This window comes from Ricinus communis, chromosome 7 (genome assembly GCF_019578655.1).
Source record: "Ricinus communis isolate WT05 ecotype wild-type chromosome 7, ASM1957865v1, whole genome shotgun sequence".
Lineage (NCBI taxonomy): Eukaryota > Viridiplantae > Streptophyta > Magnoliopsida > Malpighiales > Euphorbiaceae > Ricinus > Ricinus communis.
This window is the reverse complement of record NC_063262.1, coordinates 12164688-12183082: the sequence shown is the minus strand read 5'-3', so window position 1 is coordinate 12183082 and position 18395 is coordinate 12164688. Positions and strand designations below refer to the sequence as shown.

Below are 18395 nucleotides of genomic sequence, written 5' to 3'. Positions count from 1 at the left end.
AGGAAGTTTTGAAAATTTACAATTAGGTCTCTAAATTTGTGAAAACTGTTGTTTTGGCCCCTAAAGTTTATTTTTCTTGACAATTGAATCCAAACTGATTCTAAAAAAGTAATTTTAGCGGGATTAACCTCAACCCTTAGATTTTGTTTGTCCTTCACCTCTTGAGACCCGAGAAAGCAGTAACTTTCATCATAGGATTTTTCATTTTTCTCTTGCTATCTAAATTCGGAAAAGGAGTGCTGACAACTACTTCTGATTTGTCAATATTTATGAGCATGCAAATGCATTAAATAAATAGAGACAAATCATAGACATCAAGGATATAACAAAAGGATATGTGAGTTGTAGAAGCTACGCCCGATAAGCTCAAACTTCGATTGCTGATTCGATGTGGGGGCAATGCCAAATTCGCCTGTTTAAATTGAGGACTTCGCCTGCTTGGGTTAAGGATGTAATACTCGAAATTTTTTCTTTTTAATAATAATAATAGTAATAACTAATAAGAGTTTTTATTTAATTTAATTTTAATTAATTGAATTGAGATTATTTAAAATAAAATTTTAATGCTAGATAGCAATAAAGGGATTTATTTATCTATATCTAATTAGTTTGATTTTTTTAAGAAATTAATTGAGTGAGTTCCATAAAAGATAAATTATATTATATATAGGTTAATTGTAAATCTTCACTGCTTATTATTTCCTTCTATTTCCTAGATCTTGTTTCTAATTTGGTATCAGAGCCTATTGGGTTCCGGGATTAGAAGCATATCTACATTACAAAGATTTTACATTCATTTTAGATCGCATCGGGTTTCCTATAGGCAAGTTCATTCATTTTATCGTAGTAAGACCCGACTGACAGGCAAAAGTCGAGAGTCGTGTCCGTGCTTGCCTAGAAAGTTATTTTGGTTTAGGTTAAAATGAATTTAGAACCTTTCTTCTGTAGATCTTCTTCTTTCTCAAATTCTTCTGCCTCTGAATCATCGAGGTACAAAGGTCTAGTAAATAGTGAAGAAATCACTATTGAAGATTTTTCAAAGCATATAGACGATTGGGAAATACCCAAAGTCCAAAAGAAACAAATTTATGAGTTTTCAAAGTTCCCTCTCTTCAAGACTGATTTTACAATCAAGACTGAAGAAAGAGATATCCAAATTTCAAAACCTTTTGAAGAGATTTATCTCTTAAATCCAAAGACCCTACAAAAGCATATGGAAAGGATTATAAGTATATCCACATAGGTCTAGTCCAGGGTAGGTATTAAGCCCTTACCGGAGAAGGTCTAGATACTTCCATATTAGCCGTCCTTAGGGATGCTAGATTTACAAATTTCTATGATTCCTCATAGTAAATCGCTGAGTCGAGTCTCAATAAAGGACCTATTTCTTTCAATTGTTTTCCAAATATCACGATTTCTTTAAACGATAAAAATGTTTTAAAGAGCATCGTTCTTCAAATCAAAACTCACAATTACAAAATGCTTGAAGGATCTATTCCGATAGCATTAATTTTCAAAATTCATTACAAAGCTATGATTTCTGCCTTTGGTTCCAAACACAAACTTCACTCACCAAAAGGAGAAACCCTGTTCCTTCAAACAGATCTATCCAAATCAAATACAACCATTCCAAAGACCATTCAATGGAAAGACATTGCACTTCCAGAAGAATGGATCCTTGAAGGTGCAACCCAACCTACTTCTCCAAAGCAAACAGAACCAAATACAAACCTCAAACACATAGCCCAATATCCAGATGGAAAGGTAAAGATCACATTCAACAGAAAGTCAACTTCCTCTAGATTTTCTGATGATGGTTCTTCAACCTCGACCATAGATATTGGAAGGGTATCCAAAATTCCTTCTGTTATCTATGCCCCTTACAAAGAACCAATTCCATCCCAAACACAACCCAGGTTTTCAACATCTGATATTCCAAAAACACTCCAGAATGTTGATTACCAAAGCAACATCCCCGCATCTACACCGATCCAAAGAATGATGACGAAGATATGAGATAACCTCTACCCCATCTTCACCATCACCATCGTACCATTACCCAAAACCTTGAAGCAGAGATCAACATGATTTCAAAAGAGTTTGAAATTGATAAAAACTCTTGCATGAAGATTTCTATTCAAAGAAAAACCATCTTAAGAAACTTTGGTTTTTAAGAATTTTTAAAAGAAAAAGATAGTATTCAGGAAAAATACTATCAATTTTGTATTCAAAACAAAGCCCAAATCAAATTTTTTGATTGGTTTCAAATTTATTGCAAAGAGCATGGTCACTCATATCCTTTTAAAGATAAGAGTATTAGTCCTGTCACAGTAAGGAACAAAGCTCCTGAGTGGAAGGTAGGAGAAAACCTAATCGTCCGGTCAACATCCTCCCTTAGGAAGATAACCATTCCTTATGGAGAGAGTGAGATAGAGGCAACGCCTTACAAACTGATAGGCGAAGACCTTGAAAAGAATGTCAAGAATATTGTTCAACAGAACAATTATTCGAACACCTGCCTAAACACTATAGGAAAACAACTGGTTAGAATAGAAAACCATATTCAAAAGCCCCCTATAGTGGTGACATCTCCAATCCCTAGTACTGGTCAACCAAAAGAGTCGAATCAGTCAGAGAAGCTTAAAAACCCAGTTTTTAAGCCATATCACCACAAAGCCGAGCCAAGACCATTTCCAAAAGCAAACTGAGTTTGCCAAAGTAGTCGAGCGAATGCCTAAGTAGATTAGCAACCTCCGAGTCGTCCAAAACCTAGTACCGGATACTCCTCAAAGTAGTAGGAATATCGGGTGCTATAGGACAAGCCCAAGCGATGAGTCTAACGATTCGGAGCTTGAAAGCCCCATTCCAAAACCCTTCAACATCAATGATTGGGAATCCAAGCCCCTAGATTGACTGGAATACTCCTAGGAGTACCGCCCGGATCTAGGAATCGAGAATAGGAACAACATCCTAACCCGCCTAGATTCAATGCCTCCTCCGTCTATGAATGGAATATAGATGGAATGTCCGAATACAACATCCTTGGTCTCTTACAATGATGACCATGGCGGCCAATGCCTACAAAACCCAAAGTGGTACCTCCGATAGAGCCATCATTCGAGCTCCCGATATAATGGTTTTTCCGGCCGCTTAAAAGGATGGTGGGATTATCATCTCACTCAAGCACAAAGAACTCCAAATCCTAGGTGTTATCCAAACAACAGTGAAGGAACTCCAATCCTAGATGAAATAGGAAATCCAATTGAGGATGCGGTTTCAACCCTAATCCTCACTATTTCCCTACATTTCATAGGAGACCCTTCTCCTCAAAGACAAGAATGCCGAGCTCCTTAGCAATCTTACCTGTAAGAAGCTTAGCAACTTCCAAAGTTACAAAGACACTTTCCTAACCGTGAGTCATGCTTAGGGAAGATTCTAGCCAACCTTTCCGGAAAGAAAAATTCTTAGCCGGTTTACCTAAGATTCTAGGTGAAAGAGTTAGGAATACCATAAGAGAAACCCATAACGGTCAAATCCCTTATGATTTCTACACTTATGGAGAGTTAGTTAGTCTAACCCAGAAAGAAGGTTTAAAGATTTGTCATGACCTTAAGCTTCAAAGACAAATTTCAAATGGGAAATGAAAAGACTAGGCAGGAACTAGGTAGTTTCACGAACTACCTTTGAGTATAACCCATAGAGCCCGTGTCTAGTTGCAGAAAGGGAAATGCAAAGTTGATTCTTATCCAAAATCTTTCAAAAAGAAACGATTTTCAAAGTATAGAAAGCCTTCTAAAAGCAAGGAGAATTTCTATAAAAAACCATCTTCTTCCAAATTTCATTCTAAATTTCCAAAGAATGATTCAAAAAAGGATTTTTCAAAAATTACATGCTTCAAATGTGGTAAGAAAGGCCATACTTCGAAGTATTGTAAGTTTTCCAAAAGACTCCATGAGCTTCAAATAGAAGAAGAAGTTTTGCAAAAGATTTCTGCTCTTCTAGTTGATTCATCTGAATCAGAGTTCTCAAACAGTGAGGAAGAATTTCAAATTGATGAAATCAAAACCTCAACCGATTGTTCGAGACGAGTTCGTGAGCTCTTCAAAGAACATTAATATGCTCACTAGGCAACAAGAAGCTCTTCTTGAAGCTGTAAAGCATATTAGTGATCCTCTTATTCAAAAGCAAGTTTTAAAAGAAATTTTAAAAACTGAATCTCTGGTTCCTTCATCTAGTAAGAATACTTATGATCTTACTATGATTTTGGACAAAGGAAAGAAGTTGAAAAACCCTCTTCCCATCTTTGCTTGTGAACTCCAGTAAGGAGATTAAAACCATCAAAACAGAACTCAAAGAGTTGAAAGAAAAACAACAAAATGATTCTGTTTTGCTTCAAAGCCCGATCCTCAAGCGAATAGTGATTCCGATTCGATGAGGAAAATGATTTTCAAAACCTCAAGTTTCGAAATGTTCCCGAAAACTTTATCAATGTTTTAAAGGAAATTACTTCAAGAAAATATTTGATTCAAATAAAGCTTGTTTTCCCTGGTGATTTCCGGGATAGAAACCATCGCCTTGTTTGATACAGGAGCGACCTCAATTGTATCAATCGCGAATCGGTTCCTAAAAGGTTTCACCAAGAAACCAAAGAAAGGCCGACTTCACCAATTCTTCAAAAATTAAGATTGCCGGTAAACTGAAGCCGCAATTCTTAATAATAACATTGCTTTAAAGAATGTTTTTATTCTTACAAAGGATCTTCAAAGAAACGGTTATCTTAGGGACTCCGTTTATCAATTTGATAACTCCCTTTAAAGTAACAACTGGAATCATTTTCAAAGCTAAAGATTCAAAGATTGTTTTTCCTTTCTAGAAAAACCAAAAAGAGAAATTTGAATCTTATCAAAGCCCATTCCATTTACAATTTTGAAATCAATGCTTTGATCAAAGGAAAACAGACCCATCTTTCTCATCTTCAACAAGATGTGGGTTTGAAGAGAATCCTAGATCAACTGCAAAATGATTTTATTCAAAGAAAAATTTCGATTTTCAAATGAAGATTGAGAATGAACTCGCCCGATCTTCCAAATGCTTTTGGAATCGAAAGCAACATATGGTAGATTTGCCATATGAAAACGATTTTTCAGATAAGCAAATCCCTACTAAAGCCAGACCCATTCAGATGAATGAGTCCTTAGATTGCCATTGCAGATTAGAGATTAAAGATCTTGAGTCTAAAGGTTTAATTTCAAAGTCTAGATCACCTTGGTCTTGCGCAGCTTTCTATGTCAATAAGAATAGCGAGATAGAAAGAGGAACTCCTAGGCTAGTGATCAACTACAAACCATTGAACAAAGCTCTTAAGTGGATTAGGTATCCTATTCCAAATAAGAAAGATCTTTTACAAAAACTGCATTCTGCATTCATCTTTTCAAAGTTTGACATGAAATCAGGATTTTGGCAAATCCAGATTGATCCAAAAGATCGTTACAAAACGGCATTTACAGTCCCATTCGGCCAATATGAGTGGAATGTGATGCCTTTTGGATTAAAAATGCCCTTCCGAATTTCGAAATCATGAATGACATTTTTAATCCATTTTCAAAGTTCGCATTGTCTACATAGATGATGTTTTAATCTTTTCAAATTCCATTGAATGACATTTTAAACACCTAGAAACGTTTTTCTATGTTGTTAAGAAAAATGGTTTAGTGGTATCAAAGTCTAAGATATCTCTTTTCAAACGAAATTAGATTTCTTGGTCATTACATCTCTCGGGGTACAATTACTCCAATTAAGAGATCCCTTGCATTCACTTCCAAAGTTTCCGGATAAAATTTTGGAAAAACCCAACTTCAAAGATTTCTCGGTAGTTTAAATTAGGTTATGGATTTTTATCCTAATTTAAACTGTCTTGCAAAGCCCTGCATGATAGGCTAAGGAAAAACCCCCCTCCTTGGTCCGATCAACATACAAAGATAGTCCAAAGCATTAAAAAACAAGTTTTAGAAATTCCTTGCATCTAACCGATCCTTCCGCATTTAAGATTGTAGAAACGGATGCATCGGGAGTTAGGTTATGGTGGAATTCTTAAGCAAGTCCAAAATTCCAAAGAATGTATTGTCCAGTTTACTTCTGCTCACTGGAACGATACTCAAAAGAATTATTCTACTATCAAAAAGGAAATCCTTTCGATAGTTCTCTGTATTTCTAAATTTCAAAGCGATCTTTTAAATCAAAAATTTCTTTTAAGGATTGATTACAAATCTGCAAAAGAAGTTTTACACAAAGATGTCCAAAATATAGCTTCAAAACAGATTTTCGCCCGTTGGCAAGCTATCTTATCTGTTTTTGATTTTGAAATTGAATTTATTCGTGGAGAATCAAATTCTATTCCTGACTTTCTAACCAGAGAGTTTTTACAAAAACAGGAGTGATACAAAATGCCAAGAAAATCGAAATCTAAAGAAGAAAAGTCCACGGCCTCTTCAAAACCGACCAAAATTCAAAGCCCAGTGAAGGAAGTCCTCCCTTCAACTTCAAAGCCCATCAGGACTTGGACTGAGATAATCCAAGAAGAAATTAATCAACCGGATCCAATTCAACCTCAGATGGATCCTTTCAAAGCCGATCAAGCCAAACAAATTCAGGAATGGCTTGCCCAGCAAGACCCTGAATTCATTCAAAGAGTAGAGGAATACAAAAGACAAATGGTTCAATCCCTGTCTGAACCATCTACAAAGCAAATCATTCTAAAGCCAGAAGCGACTCCAAAGTCGTCCTCTTCTTCTACAAAGGGTAAAGGTATATTATCTATCCCTTTTCAAAATACCGAGATAGAGATTTTCCCTCCAAATCTATCTCAAAACTCAAATAGTCTTTCAAAGCCAAACTCTCAGGAGATTGTTTTGACACAATCAAAACGTTTTAAATCAAATGAGTTTGGAAAAACCTATTTTTCAAAATGTTTTAACCATTGAGGAAGGATTCTGCACAGAAAGCCCCTCAAAATTGGTTTCAAAGATTTTCCCTCCAGGTTGGTTTTTTAAACCCTGGAATATTTCAAAGCCTCAAGCTTATTACCAGTCAATCCTTGAGGTTACTGGTTCAGCCAAATTCAAGCACTTCAAAAAAGACAAAGCCCATAAAGACCCTGCATATTCAACATGCACAATCCAAAGAATCCTTCACCCGTCTGATTGGGGTATGGATTTACACTCTCTTCGTTCCTTCCCTACTTCTCTAAAAAGAACCTACCCTTCAAATCTTAACACCTCTTTCTCCTATCGGGATTACCAAAGTAAGCCCGGTTCAATACCTTTCTTATCCAAAACGAAGGAAGAAGCCACTCCTGGCTATTCTACTTCGACACCAATATCCAAACCTCCAAAATCCCTTACTGGTTTAAACAGTGGTGGAATTACTACGGTAATGCCCCTGAGACTCTTATTCCCGAAGTCTTACCCCTGTTCAACCTATTCAAAGCAAATTACAAACCAAATTCCATGGAAAAGCGTTTTCCCCCGCTTCTCCTTTTCCTCGCTCAAATTTCTTTTACCCTGGGTATGTATGGTACTTTCACTCAATCCGCTTCCGATGGTGAGATTACACTTATCCGTCGATTCAAAGTAAAATGGTGGGATAAATTCAACCACCAAGACAAACTGTCCCTAAAAGCCGCTCAAAACTTCTTGACCAAACATAGCTTCTGCCTCCTAAAGAACAAACAACGTTCTTGGCACAGAAGTCTTTTCTCCTTCCAAAGCTTGCTGCAGCCCAAACCGAAGAAGATTTCCTACAACTTATAAAACAGTTGTCTGAAACAGCTTCTTCTAAAGGCAAATCCAAAGCCTCATCATCATCCTCTTCCAGTGCTAGTACTGCTGCATTCGATTTGGATGATCCAGCGGGAGACGATTGTTATGGGATACTCAAAATCTCATAAATATTATCTCCTTCTTTTAAAGCCCATGGGTTAAAAACCAGAAATGGTAGCCCAAGGTTATTTGTGTTGGGCCAAAAAGCCCACACTAAAGCCCACAAAAAGAAAAAGAAAAAGAAAAGAAAAAGAAAAAGAAAAAGAAAAGAAAAGAAAAAGAAAAAGAAAAAGAAAAGAAAAGAAAAAACAAAAGTCAAAAAAGTAAAAGATTCTTTCAAAGCATGGCCGACAACTTTCTCAAAAGGCGGTTGGCATTATCAAAAGACTCCAAAGCATGTGAAGAATCTCCACAAGACTCCAAAGACAAGTGGAATCATTTCTACTCCACTAAGCAAAGCATCCAAAGCCCGTGACAAGTATCCAAAGCTCCAAGACCTCTATATATAGAGGAGTCCTCCTTCTTCATCCCTCAGAATTTAGAACTTAGAATTTAGAAGAGAGAAGAAAGCTCTTCCTGAGTCTAAATCTCACAGAAGAGATTAGAGTAAAAGAGAGTGAGTAAGAGAGAGAGAATCTTGTAACTCCTCTTGTAAGTCTATATTTTCTTCTGTTTCAAAGTCTTACAAAGTTGTATGTTTATTTAAAGCTTTCAAAGATTGTTTATATGTTTATGTTCAAAGTCTGTTATTATTAATAAAGCAATTCAAAGTTTATCTTCTTTATCTATCATCTTCTTCTTTCCCATCATCAGCGTATGCTCGTGCTTGCCTCGAAGAGATCCGCACACGTAAACTTCTTCGCTTTCTTTCTGTTCAAATTTATTTTCAGATCTATAAGTTTATAGGCTGGAAAACAGATTCTGCAAGAGCATCTAAAGCTCCTATAGGCTGCTTAAAGCGTGAATCTGGTTACAACGCCACGAACTCAAATATTCTTATAAAAGAATTTATTGCGGAATTTTAATTAGCAATGGTGTTGGATCAAATTAGAAAATAGTCAATAAATTGGTTAGTTAAGTTACTTAAATGTTAGGATTAATTTGACAATTAATTATGAAATAATGGCTAAAAGTATAATTGCATTAATATATGGGGTTTAAATGAGAATTTTTAAGGTGGCTTAAAATTGGATCCTGACATGTAATCAGTAGTCCATTAGACTAAAAGACGACAAGTTGGGCTAAAATCAATAAAAATGATTAAATATAGGTGGCTTTACCATGCTTAAATAAAAATCTAACCCATTTAGACTAAGAAATTAAAATAGGCTCTTGTATGTAAAAAGTAGCTCAATTAGGTTAAAGGAAGGTAAGATTGGATTTAATAAAGCTAGGCTAGAACTAGATAGACCTTTGCCATGTTGTACTATTTATGTGTAGAACTAATATGTTGCATTTATAGAGAATAGGTTATTAATTAATAAAATTAAAGGTAGAAATACACAATTAGGAAAATTGGTTTCTAGATTCATCTCTCAATACGGCAATAATTTTGTAAGAAATCCAATTATACACAAATATAAAAAGTGTCATAGTGATTATCTAGGTAGTGACTCTCTTCTCCGTGCCAATTTCAGTGATTAATTAGCATGTTTCCGATCAGGTTGAAAAGCCTTAGAGTGTTGTGATTGCTAGTACACTTATGTGCGCGCTCAAAATCGTCGTCCATAATGTGTATTACAACAACAACTGTCAAATAAAAGCGTGAGTTAATAATATTATTATTTGTAGAATTATGTATTTCCACATGTGAAATACATGAACAAAAAAGAAACCTTAATCCCCAATTACTCATAAATCAAAAGCTAGAAAACAAAGTATACCTTTAAATGAAATCCATAATGTCGAAATCCCTAATTTCAAATATCAAGCAACTAAAATATGTAAAATAAACTCAAAAGTATATGTAGTTAATTGTAGATAGTTGTTTTGGTGGTGGGGGTGGACCAATCATTGATATGCAGTGGAGCTAGGTTTTAGGAAAGAAAACAACAACAGTAGCACCTAGTGTTATCATCGTAGTTGACACTTTTTGTTGGGTAATTTTCTCTTCAATTGCTGTAAGCTGCTATTTTAGAGAATCAATATCCATAGAAACTAGAGTCTTCTTTTAAAAGTTACTTTTCTCTTGATTAAACTACAAAGTTGTGCCTTTAATTCATTTTATTTTCTTGGTATGCCTCCATCTATTCCATTTGCTCCAGCTGCATGCACTAATGGATGAGCTTCACCAGCTTGTCTCAAAGCTTACCTTTGTTGTTCACTTCACCCATTTGCTTTCTTTATTAGTAAGTTCATATATATGAGTTAATGCTCAATTCACTTGGCATCATACTAAAGACAAAAATTGCATACCTTGTTTTGTAAACCAGAGCAAATATAAAACCTTTTCTTCCAATTCTTATCGCTTTTAAATATCTCTAAACGAGTCGCATCTCTATAAAGACGGACTAAGACTCCTTTTGCTTTTATTTTTTCTTCTAATCGAATGATGAGTTAATCAATTTAAGATATATCAAAAAAGAGGAATATTAAAATATTAGAATCCTAATCACCAATATATAAGTTGATAAAATGGAAGGAAACAACGTATTTTTCTTTTAAAACACATGATGTCTAATAACATTATTATCAATGTAAAAAATTGATGAGATCTTTATCGTTTACGTATATTAAAATAAGAGGATATAAAATGAAACAACGTACTTTTTTTTTAAATGCGTGATGTCTAATAATATTATTATCGATATTTAAAGAATTGATGAGATTTTTATCGTTTAGGCATTTTAGAATAAGAGGATTTGATGTGGACAAAAAAGATAAGGATAAAATGTATACAACTAATAGTGACAGGTAAATCTTGAAAATGATGAAACTGCATGGGTAAAATATGAGTTTTCCTATTGAAGTAAAATAAACATTACTAAATTAACAGAAAAGGACATGTGCAAAGTTGTAATTGCCTCATATCCTAAGCAAGATCCGGTTCGCACAACGTTCATTTCAGAAAACCAAAAGAGCAAAGACCATCAGGATGATTATCATCATGATTACCACGTGTCAGACATGCGTGTCTACAGTTGATGCATCTGATACACGCATGCCAACAATCTCCTCCAACAAATGTCAAACAAGGAAGAGAATATTTTTTTCCTTTTCAACAGACGAATAAAAGAAAATGGTCTTCCCCCGTGAAGGGCGGGTTCCTTACACCACCATTCCATTTTCCCTTTAATTAATATTTTAACAAGAAACGTCCTTAAACACGACAACACCGTACCTCCTGTCCGCGTACGAATCCCTCCACTGTTCCATTCCTTTGTACCTTAAAACAACGAAAACACCATAAACAGCATTCACAAACAAAACGAAAACGATTCATTTTTTCTCTTCTCTTTTGTTTATCAATCTGAGTTGGGTCGATTGGATTTTGATGTATTTTAGAGAGAATTAATGGAATCTAGTAGTGCATTAATGGGTAAGTTGACAAGATTATCATGGTCGCCGCTTATTCTTTTGATCACAGTTTTAGTGCTTTTATCAATCCAAATCACCACCAGAGACTTTTACCCGATATGTCTCATGTCTAGATCGTCGTCCCAACCACCCGGTTTTTCGGGTGATAAAGAAAGCTGTGCCGTGTTCTTCCTTGGGGAGCTTTTATTACCCAGGAGAGAAGTTGTCATGTCCATAGTGGATTTTGGTGGAGTTGGCGACGGCAAAACATCTAATACTGAAACGTTTCGAAAAGCAGTACGGTACATGCAGCGTTTCGCGGAGAAAGGTGGGTCCCAGCTGATTGTTCCCAGAGGCAGATGGCTTACTGGGAGTTTTAACCTTACCAGTAATTTTACATTGTTTCTTGAAGAGGGTGCTGTTATTTTGGGCTCTCAGGTATATGTGCCAAACTTCTTCATTTTTTTTTGTAAGAGAAGATAACAAATTTCTTAATTTTTTTCCCTTATTTTTAAAGATGCATTTCTGGGCTTGATTGATTTTGAAACGTATTTTTGTCTGATCAATGGGCTTTCCACAAATTCTAAACTTGCCATGAGTTTCTTGTCAATTTTGATTCTTTTATATTAAATTCATTTCTTTTAGAAGGGAATCCCTCTAGTTACGTTTTTGCAATGATTCATGGAGAGTACAGGGGGTCGCTTTTGAGAAATGAATAAAAAAAATGCTTTAGTTGAATTTCTTTTAGGTTGCAAAAGGAGATTTCAACTTTAGTAAGTTTGAAATATCTCTGTAGCTTTGTCACAGTTATCCTGCACATTGTCCACCCTCTTGTAGCCCTTTTCTTATGCAAAACAGGAAGATGGTCTGTTGTGTTGATGTGCAAGTGCAATTTTATGGGACCTAAAATACCTCAAAGTGTGCATTTGGAGCCCTTTGCTTAAATGCTTTTACATTTATTTGATGCACATTTGAATTAAGGGATTGGATTATTCTCTTGCAGTTGATTATGATTTAGTGTAAATATTGGGTTGAGCTAATTTAAAGTAGAAAGTATCTTCTTCCCTGCTTCTTCATCATGCTTGTTGTGGTAATGTTTCTTGTTTGGGACAGACACAGAAGATATGATCCTGGAATTTGTTACTATTTATTCTTTCAGATTTTGATATGTATATCTATGTACTTGAATGATAGGACCCAAAAGAATGGCCTATTATAGAGCCATTGCCTTCTTATGGAAGAGGGAGAGAGAGATTAGGAGGAAGACATATTAGCCTTATTCATGGAAATGGACTTACTAATGTCATCATTACAGGTATTAAGCATTTTCACATTGCTTTTCGCTTTTGATTAAATACCTACATACATATTGATAATGCTTTACACCAATAGTTCTTTTGAGTTTTTCATTATTTAAGCAGAGGGACAAAAATAAAAGATAAAAAAAATGAGAAAACAAAGGAGAAAGAAAGAACAGCCAGTTCTGTCAAATAGTCAATCACGTATCTGGGGGCAACTAAAATCTATAGTTATGTGATTATTAGGCAACACTTAAAAGCTTGTAGTGCCAAAATTTAAAATTTTTCTTTCTCATATTTGTCTTTATTTCATGTATATAATAACAATTAAAAATATATTCTTTACCGAAGACAAGTTGTATAAGAAGAAAAGCATTGATCCATATTTCAAATTAGCAAGAAGATCTTTCTTTTCTATTTTTTTCTTAAGTAGAATTAGCAGAAACTACCAGGATTTTTGCAGCATCCTTAATACTTTAGCATTGTTGACAAGGAGTTAGTTGGTATTCAATTCCTTGAGTTGTTAGATGAAAGATATTAAGCAACTTAATTAGTAAAGGACAGCTATTGAATTTGTAGTGTCATAGGTGTTGGACTATTGAATGAAATATGAGAGTAATCCTGTATGATCCTGGACCTTTTTAGCTGTCTTGAAAGTTTGGATCCATCAAAAATCTGCAGAGAGAAATTTTTGACAGTTGCCCTGTTTCTTTTTCTGATTTTGGATACATGGATTTTGGAGTTTAATTCTGATTTTGGATACATCAGCCAGAATTTTATCGGCCAACCTGGCTGTATTTTAATCTGAATAGGTGAACCAGCATGAAACTAAAGTTCTACATCTCTCCAAATACCTTCTACATATCTTCATATCTTAGATGTTTCCTTTGAGGAATAACTACAGCACAATATGCTATCAAGTTCATATCTTTCGATTCCCACAGACTGCTGTATCATATATTAGAAATTCCTTTAGCAAACTGAGGATCCTTGGCTACCTAAGATTCTTAAAAAGCATTTTTGTATTTCAACTACAAAAGTGAACTCAATTAACTTGTAATCAAGACTAGAATGGCTGTTTCGAGATGCCATTAGCAGAAAATCCTTTCAGGATATGCTCTAAAGTTTTGGGCCTTACTTTTGGTCCAAAAGTCTGATCAAGAATATTTATTAGTGCATTTGGCTTCACAGGAAACAATGGAAGCATTGATGGTCAAGGGAAGATGTGGTGGGAATTATGGTGGAACAGAACACTGGAACATACAAGAGGCCACCTTGTAGAATTAATGAACTCTCATAACATTCTCATCTCCAACCTGACCTTCCGCAATTCTCCATTTTGGACCATACATCCCGTTTACTGCAGGTCTGTCTTTATTACCACTTCCTCTTACTTTAGCAGTTTCTTTTCTCCTTCACACTATAGCTAACGTAAAAAGGACATAATAAAAGAAATGATATTACAGAGCCATGTTATTTTTCTTGCTGATGCAAACAGGAAGAAACTGAATATCCTCTCTAACAGAGAAAAAGTAAGATAAGTTGGAGCGAAGTACTAAGTCTCTCTCCTCAAACCTCCTTTTTCAGGAAATTTAGTACCACGGTTTCATTATTTCTTTCCCATGGAAGATTCTAATGTCCTCGAGTATCTGTTGATTAACTCATAACCTACCAGTGGGCTTAATTTATCTTAAGGTTTGTTAGGCGTTATAGGCACATGGTATAGAACTTGCAATTCCAAGATAATATCCTTAAGCAATTTTTATCAGTATTCACTTCCCCTGTACGTTTTCACTATATTGTTGAACTCGGATATTACTGTTGGAGGATTAAAATTAGCTTCTTTCTATTGCAGCAATGTTGTGGTTAAAGACATGACAATTCTGGCTCCCCTTAATGCTCCGAATACTGATGGAATTGATCCAGGTCTGGTACTTTTTTTTCTATGTATTCTTTGTAATCCAAATTAATTGATGCTAGAGGACAAGGGACCAAAGGATTAAAATTGTGCTTTTAATTTCTTTTGCAGATTCGAGCACTAATGTGTGTATTGAAGACTGTTATATTGAGAGCGGAGATGATCTTGTAGCTGTAAAGAGTGGGTGGGACCAGTACGGCATCAAAACGGCTCGACCAAGCTCGCACATCATAGTGAGGAGGGTTTCAGGCACAACTCCAACTTGTTCTGGGGTTGGAATAGGCAGTGAGATGTCTGGAGGGATTTTTAATGTTATGATTCAGGATTTGCATATCTGGGATTCTGCAGCAGGGGTGAGAATAAAAACTGACATAGGCAGAGGAGGCTATATATCAAATATCACCCTACATAATATAACAATGGAGAGAGTCAAGATTCCTATTAGGTTCAGTAGAGGCTCCAATGATCACCCTGATGAACGATGGGATCCAAATGCAATTCCAGTTGTGAAAGGCGTTTCTATAAGTAATGTGATCTGTGTGAATTCAACAAAAGCCCCAGTTTTGCAGGGGATCAAGGACGCCCCATTTGGTGGAATTTGCATGAAGAATGTTACACTAGTTGGTTTGGCATCATCGACATCTTGGCATTGTGAATTTGTCTCAGGATTTGCGAATGAGGTATTCCCAATGCCTTGTCCCCAATTGCAGAATAATGACTCCTCATCCTGGTGTTCGTACTCCTGAGCTTCACTGGTCAGTCTGGATTATATTTTTAAATTTGGGTTTGAGATTGGAGGACCACTCTTGAAGTTCATTTGGCAGAGTAATTACTCATTGGGCGAACTGAACTGCATCACAGGTGTGGTTGGATTGGATGGACTTGAATCAGATTACAAGTCCATGTGAATCAGCTACCAAGCTCTATGTTCTTCATAGGTATGGTATTGCTCCTGTATCATTGACCTCTCAGATTGCTGCTGGAAAATTTTCAGACAACATATTTGGCAGATACGAAATATGGATATGAAGTGAGCAAGTTTGACTTGTCCAAAGTGATTTAGAGTTTCACCCTCTTTCATACTCATTTGATTAATGATTCGTTGTGGCTTATAACGATTGCTGCACATAAAATTTGATGATGTACAGCTATTTATTTCAGATAATAGGTGAGCTTTGGTCAGTCCTTTTGGTGATATAAGGTTACATTTTGACCTCCGATCACTTTCTTGTTTATGTAGGAATGAAAGGTGGATACTTTCATAACAGGCTGTTGTTGGTCAATGAAATAACTAGCCGTAGTTGAATTATACTTTCAACACTGATTTGCATTTTGTATCAGTATTTATTTCTCACATTGTATAAAATGTTTTTATTTAGTTTTGGATGTTTCAAAAGTGAGTTGTGATTGTTTTAGTGTCTTTCACATGCTTTCTGAGAATTCTAAAACAGGGGATGTATTATTCTTTCTGCAGGGCTGTCACCCTGTGCAAAGCTTCAGTGCTTGATACTTCTAGGTCTTTCTTAATCTGACTTCGTAAAAATACACTTGAGGATATGGCAGTTCATATTCAGGAAGAATTAAATACAAAAAGGAGAATGCCACGGACAGAAAAATTAGAGTTCTGATAAATATTGAGTTTAATCCTTCCAGGGACAAGTAGATACATGTTGGAAAAGGGAAAGTTTAAAGACAAACCTTTGCCCTTCACCATTTCCAGAACACATTAGATCCGCATTTGTATTTGTCCTTTCCTTCACACTCCAAGGCCAAATCATCAGAGATAAATGGGACTTTCTGCAACCACCAAGAATACTAGACTCATAAGGTATCGATATTGTAAAGTACTGATTCAGAATACAAATTACTGATTCAGAGTTATACCTTTTGCTTGGCAAGATCTTGGCAGCCAGTGAAGTTCTCAGGGAACTTGCATGTGCCAAATTGAACTGTGTATGCTCTTGCGAAATTAGCACCACTTGTGGCCAATCTCTTCTTGTCATTCAATTCCTGCAACAGATGTTTATGTTGTCATCAGAAATCACAAAAACAAAGAGATGATTGCATCTACGGGGTAATAGTCTAAAAATTACTGAGCTAACATAAATTAGTTACCAACTTCTCAAGTCAATTTGAACAGGTTTTGTTATAAACTTGAACATCATATATTGTATATTTGGCCAAATTCCTGGCAGCAAACTCTTATTCTCATTCCACTAAATGGAGTTCCTGAATAGCAAACCTAACAGATTTCTATATTGATGCTAGCGAAACGGAAACAAGATCATTAACCAGAATTGCTTTCAAAAAGCCAAGGAGAATACAAACCTTGTTAGCTTTACTCTTTTCAAGGTATTCTTCAATGACCCCAGCATTGGCAGAGGAAACAGCAGCAGCAGTGGTGAAAAGTGTGGCAGCAAGACAAAGCATGGCAGCTCTTCTTCCATCAGCTTTGGAATCAGAGGCAGGTTTAGCTCGTTGGGCTCTGATCACAGGCAACTTAGGACCAGACACAGTTGGGAATACAGCTGAAGGCACTGAAGCCAACTTTGAGAGCTCAGATGACGCAGTGCCTGAAATGGCATAGTTGCATGCCAAAACACTAGAATTCATGGCTGCCATTTTTCTTTTTTTCTTTTTTCCTTTTCTGTTTTTCTTTTTTTCCTTGAACAATAAAATGAAACCTAAGTTGTATTTTAATAAAAATGATGAGTGTAATAGTGAGGTGGTGTGGATATAATTGATAAGGAGTGATGTGGAAGGAGGGGATGATGAATGTAATGAAGGTTGTGGCTGGAGTTAAGATAAGGTGAGATTGCCTCACTCCTATTGGCAAACTTTCTGCTCTCACATTGCTTGTTTTTGTGAATTTGAAAGGCGTGTGGTCGCCTTAAATCTTGGACCCACTTTAGAATCTAAACATATGCTTGGTATTTTAGTTGTTAAGAGGGAGGAGAAAGAAAGGCAATTCAGAAAAATGACAAAGGCATATATATATTATGTTTGTACATATTATTTTTACATCTTTTGATCTACTAGTTTCTTTTTTTGGCATATTACTTATTCATTATACGAATTTATTAAAATTCTATTAGAAAATCTCATAGTGCAACATATAATGGTCACTGGTAAACTAAAAATTAAGTATATAATCATTATTGGTTATGAAATTAATATTAAGAATTAAGATAGTAATATGATTGCAACTGACTTATTTGTTACATAAGCTTGTTAAAAGTACTATAATACATCAGCGTAAAAAATTTATTAATAAATTGATAATAAAAATTATGATTTAAGATCAAACTCAAATGTTTTACTAAAATATAAATAAGAAATTGTTTTACTAAGATTTATGCTCAAATGATAAAACGTACTTTTAAGGTGATCCTTTATGAACTTATAAGCTTAATCCCCTATATTCTGAATTCATAGATTTTACCTAAATAATTATGTACCCTTAGAAATTTGTGTTTGGAGATTACAAGGCAGCGTATAACATAAGAGGGATTGAAGATAATCTGATCACTAAAAAAATATTTAAAATTATTTATCAGTTGCATATTCACTTTTATTTAATGTCTAACATATTTATTTATGGATACTGATATGTTTAAGTTAGTACTCGTAAGTGCACGAATTGTTTTTATAGTAAAACAATAAATTCATCTCGAAATCGATCTCTCAAGGAACTATGAGGCCACTTATTATAAAAATTAATTATTAACACAAATGCCTACTACTATACCACACTACACTTGGCTCTACACAGTTACAAAGCTAACCCTTCTCCAATGCCCGGCAAAATACTAAAAATAAATCTAAATATTCTAAATCAGTATTTTT

At 35.3% G+C, this 18395-nt stretch overlaps 2 protein-coding genes across 4 annotated transcripts; one reads left to right on the top strand and one right to left on the bottom strand.

Annotated features, from left to right (window-relative positions):
• Positions 1–11029: 11029 nt before the first annotated feature.
• LOC8263078 (probable polygalacturonase) lies at positions 11030–17232 on the top strand. 3 transcript variants are annotated; one of them, XR_007216634.1, is made up of 6 exons: positions 11030–11771; positions 12528–12648; positions 13823–13997; positions 14487–14557; positions 14661–15487; positions 16818–17232. XR_007216634.1 is itself a non-coding variant. In XM_002526593.4 (5 exons), exons 1-5 carry the CDS (start codon positions 11331–11333, stop codon positions 15293–15295), a joined length of 1443 nt encoding a protein of 480 aa, XP_002526639.2. In that variant the 5' UTR covers positions 11030–11330; the 3' UTR covers positions 15296–15927. The 3 variants fall into 3 exon arrangements, 1 of the variants encoding a protein (XP_002526639.2); XR_007216633.1 differs by lacking the exon at positions 16818–17232 and adding an exon at positions 16024–16713; XM_002526593.4 differs by lacking the exon at positions 16818–17232 and having other exon boundaries at positions 14661–15927.
• On the bottom strand, positions 16156–17171 carry LOC8263077 (photosystem I reaction center subunit N, chloroplastic). Its single transcript, XM_002526592.4, has 3 exons — positions 16878–17171; positions 16434–16559; positions 16156–16346 (listed from the first exon to the last, which is right to left on the bottom strand). The coding sequence occupies exons 1-3, from the start codon at positions 17169–17171 to the stop codon at positions 16257–16259; spliced, it is 510 nt and encodes a 169-aa protein (XP_002526638.1). The 3' UTR covers positions 16156–16256.
• Positions 17233–18395: the final 1163 nt, after the last annotated feature.

Excerpts from the sequence above, each read along its gene's own strand:
- LOC8263078 (XM_002526593.4), top strand. The coding sequence starts at position 11,331 with ATGGAATCTAGTAGTGCATTAATGGGTAAGTTGACAAGATTATCATGG. Across the intron at positions 12,649-13,822 it reads TACTAATGTCATCATTACAG|GAAACAATGGAAGCATTGAT; the intron begins GTATTAAGCATT and ends TTGGCTTCACAG. Across the intron at positions 13,998-14,486 it reads ATACATCCCGTTTACTGCAG|CAATGTTGTGGTTAAAGACA; the intron begins GTCTGTCTTTAT and ends TTTCTATTGCAG.
- LOC8263077 (XM_002526592.4), bottom strand. The coding sequence starts at position 17,171 with ATGGCAGCCATGAATTCTAGTGTTTTGGCATGCAACTATGCCATTTCA. Across the intron at positions 16,560-16,877 it reads AAAAGAGTAAAGCTAACAAG|GAATTGAATGACAAGAAGAG; the intron begins GTTTGTATTCTC and ends CATCTGTTGCAG. Across the intron at positions 16,347-16,433 it reads AAGATCTTGCCAAGCAAAAG|AAAGTCCCATTTATCTCTGA; the intron begins GTATAACTCTGA and ends TGGTGGTTGCAG.